General features: G+C 46.9%; 1 protein-coding gene across 4 annotated transcripts in view; it reads right to left on the bottom strand.

The window, feature by feature from the left end:
* Positions 1 to 13,511, bottom strand: part of L3MBTL3 (L3MBTL histone methyl-lysine binding protein 3) — a 120,626-nt gene that overhangs the window by 69,413 nt on the left and 37,702 nt on the right. For all 4 annotated transcript variants that reach the window (XM_055311624.1, XM_055311625.1, XM_055311623.1 and 1 more), the window contains 5 exons: positions 13,362 to 13,453; positions 10,617 to 10,721; positions 6,222 to 6,357; positions 3,842 to 3,933; positions 953 to 1,104 (listed from right to left, as the gene is read on the bottom strand). In XM_055311624.1, the coding sequence (XP_055167599.1) occupies positions 953 to 1,104; positions 3,842 to 3,933; positions 6,222 to 6,357; positions 10,617 to 10,721; positions 13,362 to 13,453 (577 nt within the window). The remainder of the gene's footprint in view (positions 1 to 952; positions 1,105 to 3,841; positions 3,934 to 6,221; positions 6,358 to 10,616; positions 10,722 to 13,361; positions 13,454 to 13,511) is intronic.

Genomic DNA, 13,511 nt, shown 5'->3' with positions numbered 1-13,511 from the left:
AAAAGCACATGTATAATAGAAAGCATTTAAAAAAATATGAATAGCAAATGGCTTCCAATGCCTCTCCTTTTTAAGACAATGTAAGTAAAACTGATGAGTGATGAAGAATCCAATTTAAGGAGTAATGGAAATTACTGATGGTTCTACTGAATTTTTAAATTTATGCATACTAAAAAGGAAGGTCAGGAAACAAGCTTCCCTGAAATGTGGCAACACCTACATAAATTGATATTCAACTGATACTGTAACACTGGCCAGATTTTATCAAGATACGTGTCATGATAAATGTTCTGAAATGCCCTCATTGCACTGTTCTAGGAAGGAATTAAACACTCCAGAAATGCCTTTCATCTGAAAACCGAATTGTAATGATTAACAAACATGAACTAGGAATCGAAATCATTATTTCCACTGATTAATCAAAATACGATGGCTTTACTATAATCATGGTTATATATTTTATAATAGGTTGCTCGTACGACTGGATGCAGTTATGTCCCCAAACTCTAAGGATGAAAAACAGTGTTCCTCAATTAATATTTACTCGCATTTGGCGAGTAAAAACGCTTATGTTAGGTACTGGGAATAAAAACATGAAGGGAAATTAAGCTATTTTCTCTGTGAACGATAGACAAGACCCAGGAGGAGGGAAGAAATGCGCACCTCTGCGCTCTCACATGTGAAATACATTGGGAGGACGGTCAACTGCACTTCCACAGCAGGAAGTGAGTTAAAATATAAGTCGTTAAGTCGAACTAAAGGATACTATTTAGAAATATGTGCCATATGAGATGCGTGACAAGTGAAAAGTCTGAAGTGGGAAAGACTGGGCCGAAGCACTGTTATTTTTTGCTATGAGCTCTGCATTATTGTTGTTTTCGAACCACGTGCCCGGTTTATTACCTGGATAAGCACATTACAAAAAGCAACAGAGCAACAGAAAAGGTCTCACCAATAGTCATAGCTCTCATCCCAGTTGTCAAAATGTACCAGGAAACGATTGTCCACCATATCTGTTACCGTAGCAACACAGATGAACGCAGGATTCTTTTTGTCTACAGCTTCAAGCTTCATTCCAACTCGAAAGCCTGATGGGATCACTGTCTACGAAACATACAGATTTAATTAGAGATAAGCACACACTTAACAGCAAGCTCTGCACCCTCTCTACACCTCCTGGTAGAGATGAGGGCCTGGCATCCATCAGCGGCATTCACATTATTTAAAGAGCATGGATGAGTTTTACAGCAGGGTCGCTTTCCAACGAGCAGCAATAAGGAAAAAAAAAAAAAAGGAACTAAACTCCCGAGGAACTATCTGCATCTGCAAACCTGGACCTCAAGACCGAAAACACCCAGAGCCTCACAGAGTTCGACTGATTTCCGGATGTGCTTTGGCACCATGGTTAGACAACTATCCGAGGTGGGCAAGTTTAATCCGCCGCACAGCCCACTTTTTGTTTTTCTCGCCCTTGATGGCAGACTGAACAATGAAAATTATTTCAGGCAAAATATGCACTTAATCAAGTTAAAAATGTGAATGAGTCAGTACAAGTTCACTCCCATTTCTGGAAAACTCTCTCTAAAGAGCGCTCCACTGAAAGTAGGTCATCTTCAGACACGAAAAGCCTGCAGATTATTGCAACGTTGACCTACCACGACAGATACTATTCACCAAAGCACCAAAAGAAATGGCAAAATACAGGGAGCCATTCAAAATAGTTTCTAATTACAAAAAAAAAAAAAATGTTTGTAATATAAGGAAAGCCAAACACTATCGGCCATCCGGGACATGCGCCCAAGACCACAGCTCAGGAAGCTGTAGTGCTTTGAGGTGCCGTAAGATGTAAACGTGCCTTCGCATCTTGTGTGAGGAAAAGCATCCTAACCTGGAGGAATGTCCTGGGAAACCAGTCACGCCCATCAACACACAAGCCATTTCTGCACTTCTTTAAAAAAAAAAAAAAATCCTCTATCCAGACTTAAGAATACAGAATACCATTCTTTTTTTCTTTTCAGAATACCATTCTAATTACTTTAAGCAAAGCACATGCTATAGTCCATTCTACCGTAATTATTCAGTCACCACCACAGAAACGTAGACAGCCGCGTACCTAAAAGCGTCAGCGCACGTCCTATAGGAACAGCAGGGGCCGGCGTGAACACCACACAGACACCCTGACGATACGTGGCAGTCCCCAAAATTATTTACCAGGGTCCTGACCACAAATATTTGAATATTCTGTGGTAGAAGGCTCTAGAAATGGATGAACTTACTTGCTTCTTGGCTATCAGACACGTAGGCCCAGATTAAGTCATGTGCTAGCTAGCAATGCACAGAATTTAGGATGACGGTTCAGAGCAGTTAATCAAATCCCTGATCGAACTTATCCTCCAGAGAACCAGACAGGGATTAGGAATCTTGGAGCAGGCCGCTGAATTTTCCACCCAACGGATCGCCCTCCCGGGTCTTGAGAGAGAACACCCACTGACGGCGTAGTATTCACATTTCGGTAATTAAGCTCTCCTCTCAATTAAGAGATTTTGAAATAATGATCCGGCTCATGAGCCCTACGAGTCACCCGAACACCACACACCCCACTCTTGGGTTCTCTGATTCAACCTGGCTTACGATCCATTTGACCTGAGATGCTGAGCCATCAGACCAACGCTCAAAACATGGTCTGGTGTAGACCATCTCCCAAATGGAAGGTACCTGGAGTGGCTGAGAAAGCTCCTGCCCGTTCCTGATATTCACTTCCACAGGAGGGAATCCCATTCTCGAAATATTATTGTCTATCTCTACATTCTCACTCATCGTTACTGGACTCAGGGACCCTGGAAGGAGAACTGGTTACGCTCTTTGAAGAGGAAGCTGGCCGACAGGGTACACAGTCCGTGCTCTGCTCCTCCGGGGCCTGCGGGGCTGTAGGGCTGCCCCAGTCCAGGTTCGGTGATGGGGCAGAAGGGCTTCCTGAGTCCTCGGTCTCACAATCAAGAAGCTCATTTGTCGGGGCGCCCGGGTGGCTCAGCGGTTTAGCATCTGCCTTCGGCCCAGGGCGTGACCCCAGGGTCCCAGGATCAATTCCCACATCGAGCTCACTGCATGGAGCCTGCTTCTCCCTCTGCCTGTGTCTCTGCTACTCTCTCTCATGAATAAATAAATAAAATCTTAAAAAAAAAAAAAGCTCACTGTCAACAGATAAGAGGCCATACATGTCACTCCAACTGAGGCCTTATCTGTCGTAAAGATGGTATTTTGGCTTTCCACCTGCTGCGCTCTGTTGATTTCAGTTAGATCAGAAGGTGAACCAGGAAGAAGAGGGAGACGTGTTGGGCCTATGCAGAGAAGCAACAGGAAACACGCAGGGAAAGTGGGGATACAAGTCGAAGGAGTGGGAAATGCATACACAGCCAGACGCTGCCTTGTTACGCGGCAAGTGCAGTCGCAGGCTGGCGTGAGGTAGATGGTCATCCCTAACATGCAAACCCAAGCTGGGCTCCGCACATCTCACTGCATGACTCCCATGTGATCAGCCCTCTAAACAAGTGGCGCTAACAATAAACTATCCCCGTCAATTTAATTTTTTATGTACTTTTTACGGTAGGTTGCAGGAGGGTTTCATACGACATTGCCTTGTGCCGTTCCATTAAACCCAATAACCATGGTTTGCCTGTGGAATATTCATTCGTGATGATTTTAAGCTAGCTTTAAAGGCTTAATTAAGAATCTTCTATTTATCAAACCAATAGAATTTACGATGGTCTCCTGCTATCACTTTTATCCTCTGAAACACTCAAAAGTTACTTCTTTGGAAAGGAAAAATTTTGGATGTACTTACTATATTCTGATTTTCAAATAATGACTTGGGAGCAGCTTGAGCTTTGCATGTCTTAAGATAGGTCTGCCAATTAAATTCTTCTTCCTTATAACCTTGGATAAGCACATATAGACAGACTCAGTAAAATGTCAAAATATTTCACACGTCATTTTCCACGCCCACTTTTAGCTATGACTCCAACATGCTGAAATCAAACAATCGATTTTTTTAAACAAACTTTAACTCATAGTTCATAACTATGGATTTTTTTTCTGCACGTTAACTCATAGTTCATAACTATGGATTCTTTTTTTCTACACAGGCTGCATTTATTTCCAACAAATTGCATGATTTTTCAATTCTGAATGAATACGACGGATCTAAAGAAAAGATAAGAGGAAGTAAATATCTGTTATACTCAGGTCTGCTTCTTCCTATTACCATACTATTTCTATGAGTTTTAGGCCAAACTATTCAGCAGTACACTAGTGAGCTGGGGAGCCAAAACCTTTGTTTTCCCTTCATATGTTCTATTCTGGGAGACTGACTTGTAGGAACAAGTGGGAAGCTGGAGAAAACAGCAATAAAACAGATAAAATCTCTTTAGCCTGTCACCGTAAGAATGACAATGGAAGATTTATGAAGCAAGCACGTTGGCAAATTACAATAATGGAAACGTCCTTGCTTTAATGCTCACAATTTCACATTTAGTGTTGTTGAAGCCAACATTTCCTTTAAAAAGGAAATTGAGCGTCTTGTCCTATCTGAGAGCTCCTGGGCTCTCTCCTACTTCCATCGAGGTCCAGAAGGCAGCATGAAAAGAACATCTAATAATTCGCCATATCTAAGAGGTCAACTTATATAGAGGCTGGTAGATTTTCTTTTTCAGGGAGCCCGGGGGGTTCTGTGGTTGAGTGCCTGCCTTCAGCCCAAGGCGTGACCCCAGGGTCCTGGGATCGAGTCCTGCGTCGGGCTCCCTGCATGGAGCCTGCTTCTCCCTCTGCCTGTGTCTCTGCCCCTCTCTCTCTCTCTGTCTCTCGTGAATAAATGAATAAAATCTTTAAAATATATATATTTTTTCTTTGTCACCCTCATTTTTTTCTATGTGATTTTATTTAATCCTTCAGCCATCTGAAGATACCATTCCGCCTTTAATTTTTCACGTAAAACCAAATGGCTAGTCCATTAAAAAAAACAAGAGCCCTGAGACAGGCCAAAAATATCAAAGTAGTCACCTGGATCTTTGACATCAAGTCAACAATACTGACTGTAACAGTTGAAAAGGAAAGAAATAAGATATTGTTAAACACATTAGGGATGAACTGGAAAAGATGGTTATCAGTTATTCTCTGATCTTTATGTAAACACAAAGCCGGAGGAATCACTGGCAGGCTGTGCTATCGAGGACTCAGAACGAAAAAGTAATTGCCATCAACTCAACCTCCACCTAAACCAGCTCTTTTTTTTTTTTTTTAATTTTAGTTATTTATTCATGACAGAGAAAGAGAGGCAGAGAACAGGCAGAGGGAGAAGCAGGCCCCATGCAGGGATTCCGATGTGGGACTCGATCCCGGGTCTCCAGGATCACGCCCTGGGCTGAAGGTGGTGCTAAACCGCTGGGCCACCCAGGCTGCCCCTAAACCAGCTCTTAATGCTATATTCTCCTTTCCGATCTCCTAAATATTAAAATTCATGCATTCAAGTGCATGGTTTCTCAAGATTTTCTATGTAATGAAATATCAGTAAATAAACTTCGTTGTATAAATGGTTTAGATCTAAACCTTCCAATCTGTTTTTCCAGGGTATATACATCTGAGCCCGTACAACACGGGGTTCGCGCGGCACAGGTCCACTTAAACATTTCTTCTCTTCCTTGTGATTTTAATGACATTTCCTTTGCTCCAGCTTATCTCATTGTGGGATAATAGTATATAATTTATGTAACCCACAAAACACGTGCTCATTGACTATTTATGTTACCAGTAAGGCTCCTGGTCAACAGCAGGCTATGAATAATTAAGTTTTTAGCAAGTCGAAAAGCACATGTGGATTTTTGACCGTGCTGGGAGACGGCGCTCCTCACCCCTGCGTTGTTCGGGGTCAGCTCTGGGTGTGGAGGTGAAAGAAATCTGTGGCTGAAATTTGTAGTTAAAATCAAATAAAGATCCAATGTTATTTTACGTACAAATAAATACATGGATATGGTTTATTCTCTCAAATAGAATTTTACGTTTTACATTCCTTTCCTTTAACGAGCATATTTTTCTTCATAAAGAATAAGCTTGAATGTGGACCTGTCTGGACCATAATAAAGTCTGAATTCTTAAAAATTCCAAATCACCACATAGGGAAAGACGTTTTTACAGAATTTAAAATACGAAACAAAAAAAGCAGACAATACCTTTCGGCGGATGGAGCTTATGGCCGGTTTTCTCACACCAGCCGACTGGGTGAATGTCCAGAGCGTCTGCATTTACCCAGAAGTCGTAGCAGTCAGAGTATCCATCAAAGTGCAATTTTATCCGGTAGCCACAAACCTGAAACAGGTAAAGCGAGATGACGGACTCAAAAGCAAAAATCCGAAGTATCTAGAATGTCCGTGCGCAGAATGGATTCACAAAATAAAATGGAATTCATTAATGTAAGTGCAAAAATAACCACGAACACCCAGTGTGGTGCAGCCTGTGGTGATCAAGGCACTGTGATTAACGGCAACAGAAAAGCGAGTGAACCAAATGACACAACCCAAAGGCAACGGCGATGCGTGGAGAAGTGCTGCGCGGCGCTCTGCACCCTTCCCAGTGGCAGCAGGAGCCCCCGGCGCCGGGGCAAGCATGGCCCCCGACGTGAGTCCTCCCCATCCTGCGGCTGCACGAGTGGGGGTACACGGAGCGCCGGCCCCGCCAGGACATGCCGCCCCCTCCTCCGTGCAGCTCCTCAGACAGGGACATGGGACACAGGACACAGCGCGCACAGGACGCCAACGTCCCCCGTCTGCCGAGAGCGGGCTTGGGAGAGGGAAATGGCCGCCTTGGTCCACACAGAGCCGGGGCAGGTCCCTGGAGCACCTGGGGACCCGCCTCGTAGCGCCCACCGGGGCCGAGGCCATGCACCTGCCGAGAGCGCTCCCCCCGGGAAGCTCTGAGCCGAGGGGTGCATGGGGTCAGAGGCCTGGGCTCCCTGCCTCGGGCTCCCAGGGACAGCTGCGGCCCTGGTCCCCCTGCAGCCAGCATGGGAAGCCCACAACTCGTCACCCTGCACACCCCAGGGGCACCCGCCCTGTAGAAGCCGGGCGGCAGCCGGGCCGGCAGCCGGGCCATGAGCCCCGAGCCCGGCGGTGGACGCCCCCCGGAGACCCCGGCAGCTGTGACCCACCACCACGGTACGTCCTCTGAAACCCATGGTTGACCTGCAAGCAGCACAACTATGGGGTGAGTCCATTTATGACTAATATTACGTGTCCAAGCGTCCGTGTGACCCATGCGGGCATCACAGTCGCACTGACGGGGTGCGATGTGCCCGTGAGCACGTGCATGATTCCCCCTTGGAAGCCACGGCATTTTACGCGCATCTGCTGCCCGAGGACAGCAAGGCACCATCGTCTAGGGCAGTTTTGAGGTGGAGTTCCATGGGAAATCCTTTTTTTGTTTTGTTTTAATTTAAATTAAATTTGCCAACGTAAGCAGGTGTATTCATACACATGTGCGCACACACTTACACAAATGTAAATTCGCAGTGAACGATGGCCCGGGAACCCACGCGGAAACCCTAACCAGGATCCCTGGCGGGCGGCGGGGTGCACTGGGCACAGCACGTGCCGAGGTCGCATTTCCCCCGTGAGCACATCATGATGGGTGCCGCGTGGAGGCCAACGGAGCCCTCGGGAGACCGAGGCCAAGCAGGGGGGGTGCCTGGGAAGGGGACTGTGGGCCGCCCCCAGCGCACCTCTACCTGCATTGAGCCCCCAGGGCCTCACAGGCGGAGCTCAGCAGGGAGCCCAGGGAGAGGCGGCCAAAGGGGCCTATTCCCTGGCTGCCCTCGCATCCCTCCTAGAGCTCACACCCGACGAAGCCCTGGTATCCCGGCCACCGGCCTCGCCTCGCCTGCCCTGCTCTGGGGACAGTCACTGACGGGAGGGACAACACACGGTTAGCCCTCATTGTGCATGACTCCCTGCTTGCAAACCCACCCACTTGATGGAATTACTTGGTGCCCAAGAAGAGGACTGGTGGTGTTTGGGAAGGGAGGCAGGTACCGAGGGCGGAAGACGGAGCGGCCCATGTGTGCGTCCCACGTGTGCGTCCCAGCCGAGGTGGAGGACGAGAGGTGGAGGACAGCAACACTCCGCCTTCCTGTGGCCCATCTCCTCCCACGAGCCACCTGTCCTTCGCACGGTCTCCTTACGGCTACATTTCTCATGCTTGTGCTGTCGGTGATCTTGCTAATTAACATGATCTCCAAGCAGGGCGCTGTAGCACTGGGTGCTAGGGAGCTGGAGCATGGGGAGCTGGAGCCCTGGGTATTAGGATGCTGGAGCACAGAGAGCTGGAGCCCTGGGTGCTAGGGAGCTGGAGCATGGGGAGCTGGAGCCCTGGGTGCTAGGGAGCTGGAGCACGGGGAGCTGGAGCCCTGGGTGTTAGGGTGCTGGGGCACTGGAGCACTGGACCATGGGGTGCTGGAGCACTGGGTGTTAGGGTGCTGGAGTATGGGGTGCTGGAGCACAGGGAGCTGGAGTACGAGGTGCTGGAGCATGGGGAGCTGGAGCACGGGGTGATAGGGTGCTAGAGCACAGGGAGCTGGAGCATGGGACATTGGAGCACAGGGTGCTGGAGCATGGGGCACTGGAGCATGGGGAGCTAGCTGGAGCATAGGGTGATATGGTGCTGGAGCACAGGGTGTTAGGGTACTGGAGCACAGGAAACTGGACCAGGCGGCAGACAGAACTGAGCCCGAGCTCCCGGGAGCCTAGCCCGGTCCGTCCATCCGTAGAGCTAAGGTCAGGATCTGCTGTTCACAGGACACCACGGCGGCGCAGGGTGAGCACGAGAGCCTGTAGGGGCTCCTCCCACCCTGCAGCAATCCTTCCAGAAGGCCCTGCCTGCTTCCGCTTCCCACTCCTGCCTTCACAACAGCCTCCAAGCCTCCTCCCTCTCTTTCGGCTGCCAGCCCCGCACCTCTGTCCTCACTCTCGGGGAATTACCTTCTGCAGCCACATAGCTCCCTGAACATCTGCCCCGACGGGCCCCCATCCTCCCCCCCAACCTGCTGGCGGCCAAGAGAACACCTGCCTGCTCACACCCCAGATCCCATCTTCCCCCAGCCCTCCATGTCCGTTATCTGCTCTCTGAGCCTTCCACTCCCTAGCTGCTTTCTCAGACACCATTCTCCAGTCTCTTCCCATTGCAAAAAGAAAAAAAAAAAAAAAAAAAAAGAACAGAAAGAAAGAGAGAGAAAAGGTGGGAAAAAAGAGAGGGAAGTAAAGGAAAAGTAAATAAAGACCATCTCCCAGGCTTAGGCAAGCAAATGCCCCCTTACCCTTGGTAAGAACAGAACAACTGGTGAACTTTCTGGCAACGAGTAGCAGCATGCATCAAAAATTTAAATTTTACTCATGCTCGCAAGGGCACTGTTTGTAATAATGAGAATGACGAGAAAGCGAAGACCGCTCAACTGTTCATCAATATGAGACAAAGTACAAGAATTACAGCAAATTTGTAAAATGGAACACTAGCCAATGCTTAAAAATATGCACATAAAATATAAGATATACTCTCATCAAAGCTCCATAAATTGTGTATTATTCCATCTACATATAAAAAGGAGTTGAGTGAGAGCACAAGCTGGAGGAAAGGCAGAGGGAGAGGGAGAGGGAGAAGAGACTCTAACGTATACTCTTATACAGGTTGAGGTTTTCATGGTGAGCAAACATTACTGTTACAATAAAAAAAAACTAGACGAACTAAAATCTTCAAAACCAAGAGGTGGAAAAAAAAAAAAAACCCAAGAGGTGGAACACACCAGACACTTCCACGTTCCATGGGAGCCAAGCTTCTTATGGACTAAGTCACTGAAAGATGACCAGGGTAACTGAAACTAGTGCACAAGGGATCATCTTATGCTTCTGGGGGGAATTTTTAAAGATTTTTTTATTTATTTTGTTTTAGAGAAAGAGACAGAGCAGGGGACGGGGCAGAGGGAGAGGGAGACTCTCAAGCGGACCCCACCCTGAGTGCAGAGCCTGATGCAAGTCTTGATCCCATTTGTAAAAGACACGGATCCCTGACTCCAGAGAGGGAGGAAGGCGGAGGCCAGCACAGGAGGAAAAAAAAAAAAAGAATTCTAAGAAATGCTCTCAATAACAAACGAAACTAAGATACACATATGAATAGACTTGGACAATTTTTCCTGAAATATTTCACAGAGGTACCTTGAAATACTAAAAAAAAATGTACAAGTATATGTTGGTCTGTTTTTTTCTATTAAGGAGCCCCACAGCATGACCAAAGCTATGGAGTCGGAAGGACCTGGGGTTCAAATCCAGTTTCGACCACTTGGGAGCTGTGTGACCTTGTACTCATCACTTAAGCTCTCTGAGCCTCAGCTCCTTTATCTATAGAACAGGAAGGAAAAAGCACGGCCTGCGTAGGATTCCTACAAAGATTCAATGCGCTGACGTACCAACAGTAGGTATGATGCCTGGTATGAGGTAAGCACTTCAACCAATGGGACCTTTTCCCGTTGTTAACACCCCATCATCATCACCCTGTTGCAAGGATAAAGACAAGGCAAAGCTTACCTCAGCCACGGTGAGGACACAGTATACAGACTGATGCTCTGGATCCACACCTTCCAATTTCATGCCAACTTTAAACCCATTTTTGTTATACGGAAAGGACTGATACTGAAAGGCAGAAGGACGGCAGTGTTAGTATTTGATCCTGAGGCCCAGTTACAATGTGAGCAATTAAGTAAAGACTATGAGTCTTAAGTAAAGACTAACCGAATACACGCATAATCCTTAAAAATCCAAAAGAAAAGGACCACCAGGTAATCCAACGGAAAATGAACAAAGACTATGAGCGGGTTACAGAAAAGGAAATGCCTTTACACATCTGAAAAGATGCTCAAGCTCACCCATGGGAGTCATCCGACGTAAAATCATGCTAACACGTTATTTCACCTAATCAGGCTCATAAAGATCAAAAAGTCTGATCAACACAGTGTGGGCAAGGCTCTGGGGGCCCCCGGGACACACGTTCATCACGAGCAGATGGCACAGCCTCTAGCGACCTCGCAACATCAGTACAAACAGCGCATCCTGGTTTTTGTTTTGTTTTGCTTTTCATTTTGAGAATATCAACCGTATGTGGTTGTCAACTGAAATACAATTTTCTTCCTTAAAACACAAAAACATTATAGACGATGGTTTAAAAGTCACATCGATCTTTACGAATAAATGCAAGAGTCCAAAGAAGTCTGGCTCGAGACAGACCCGCAGTGATGTCCAAGCTGCTCGTTTATCTGTTACGCTATTGTTAACGGCGGTTCAGTGTCGCCCTCAAAGCAGGGAACGATGCTCTGGGTGAGTTGGTGGGATGTTAGCAGGTGTGCACTGAGGTCTTTCTCCAAATCTATCTAATAATTCTGTGGCTTTCTTATAGATGCCCCATCACCTTACATATAAAAGAGCCTTCGCAGAGTTAAAGTAAATACCCAGAAGACCTCAAGTTTTTAATTCAAGACGATGAGGCAGGTGGAGTGGAGGGGGCAAGCTTGAGAGCAGGGAGCAGATGCAGACATCAGGACGGCGAAGCACAGGGTCTTGATTATGGCTGAGGGGCACCCATGCCGGGGGAACAAGATGAACCGGAATTCCAGGCGATGGGAAATCCATCCTGTTTGTCTCCGTAATTCTACTTCTAGGACATTATCCAACACAGGTGCCCACATCGTGTGCAAGACGACAGGCCTCCCGGGTCACTCGCCAGAACACTTGTGTGTGTGTGTGTGTGTGTGTGTGTGTGTTGTACATGTGTCACATATGAACACACACCTGTCAGCCTATAGGGAGCAGCTTCACTTGTTACGGAAGAGACCAAAGATGTGTCATGAATTAATACAAAAGGACGATGAAGGGAACCGTGTACTGAGATGGAATCATTTCCAAACTAAGCTTAAAAAAAATAATAAAAAATAAAAAAAATTTAAAAAGCGAAGTGTGTGTGACCTGTTACCCTCTGGCTGAAGTCGGGTAGGACAGGATCTGTGAACGTCTAGGCTTATCTGCACGTACGGGTTTCCAGGAGGAGAACTGGTGACAGTAGGCACTTACTACTGGGAGAGGCGAATGTGGAATGTGGGGGTGGGGGGGTTCTGAGGGACATCCCTCCCGTTCTTCTGGTCCCTCTACGGTGTGAACTACATGCCTGTGTCATGGATTTGAGGAATTTGCTGTATTTAAACTGTTCTTTAAGGCAAAAAAAAAGAAAAAAAAAAGTCTGTTCTACCAAGGATCAAAGTTGCAGAAAATAATTATATAGAAGAAGTTCGTATGTAATGACAATTACGTTTAAATTAAATATCCGTAACGTGGATGTAACCATCACAACATTCACTATGCGTCGTTTTCTTAGACTGCCTATGCAAATGCATATACAGCAAGGTAAGATACACATATGAATACACTTGGACAATTTTTCCTGAAATATTTCACAGAGGTACCTTGAAATACAAATATCTGTACATTTAATCATGGTTACACCCCACGATTAAATATGATTAAATAATCTAAAACAAGGTCCAGCTGACTACACCCAATGGGTCAAACGCAGCCCACAACCTGTTTTAGAACTAAAGGTTGACCAGAATATAGCCACGGCCCCCCATTACACCTGGTCTGCGGCTGCTCTCATCACAGTAACAGAGCTAGAGCTGCGTCCTTGCAACCGAGACCAGATGCCCCACGACGTCTGAACTACACGCCATCTGGTCCTGGTACAGAAGCAGCTTACTGACCCCAGGCCCAGCCCAGGGGTGGCCCTTGGTCCCTGTACTCGTACCTGATGTTAAGTCACTCGTGACAACGTGTTTTCATCACAGTTAATGTAATACCATGGCTTGCTTTTAGATTTTTGGCGTGAGATCATATAAAGCTCAGTAATTCATTTTTCATTTCTCCCAAAGCCACAATGTGGACGTGAAATTTCATGCCAGTTTTTCTTTATCTATGAGCTTCTCGGCAGTAGTGGAGCCACTGCTCTTAAAGTTAACGAGTGAAAGAAAGCCCAGTAAACGTGGAAAGAGCATGTGTGTCTCGGTGGCGTGTGCCCACGCGGGCGGCACCGGGCGATGGTGAGCACGCGTCCGCGTCAGCCGCCCTTGGACGTACCCCCACGTAGACACACTCATGGAGAACAGTATGTCTGAGAAATCATCCCAAGTCACAGTTCCTAAACCAACAATGGAGACGGCAATGCTAATTCCACATCAGATTTCCAGAACCTTCGCCCCGAGGGACAACGCTTTCCAGAAGGGCCCGTACCTCCTTGAAGAGCTTCGCTGGCACAGCCACGGCTTTCTCCTCCTCCAGGTAGGATGCCCAGCACCAGGCTTTCTTTCCTTTCGGAGGCACACCTGAAAAGCAAGTGAGACTAATAGAACCGGGTTCCCAAACCTCAGAGGTCATACGTGC

Source organism: Nyctereutes procyonoides, unplaced genomic scaffold (genome assembly GCF_905146905.1).
Source record: "Nyctereutes procyonoides isolate TBG_1078 unplaced genomic scaffold, NYPRO_anot_genome, whole genome shotgun sequence".
Classification (NCBI taxonomy): Eukaryota; Metazoa; Chordata; class Mammalia; order Carnivora; family Canidae; genus Nyctereutes; species Nyctereutes procyonoides.
Note: the sequence above shows the minus strand (reverse complement) of the source record. Positions and strands in the feature narration are given on the sequence as shown.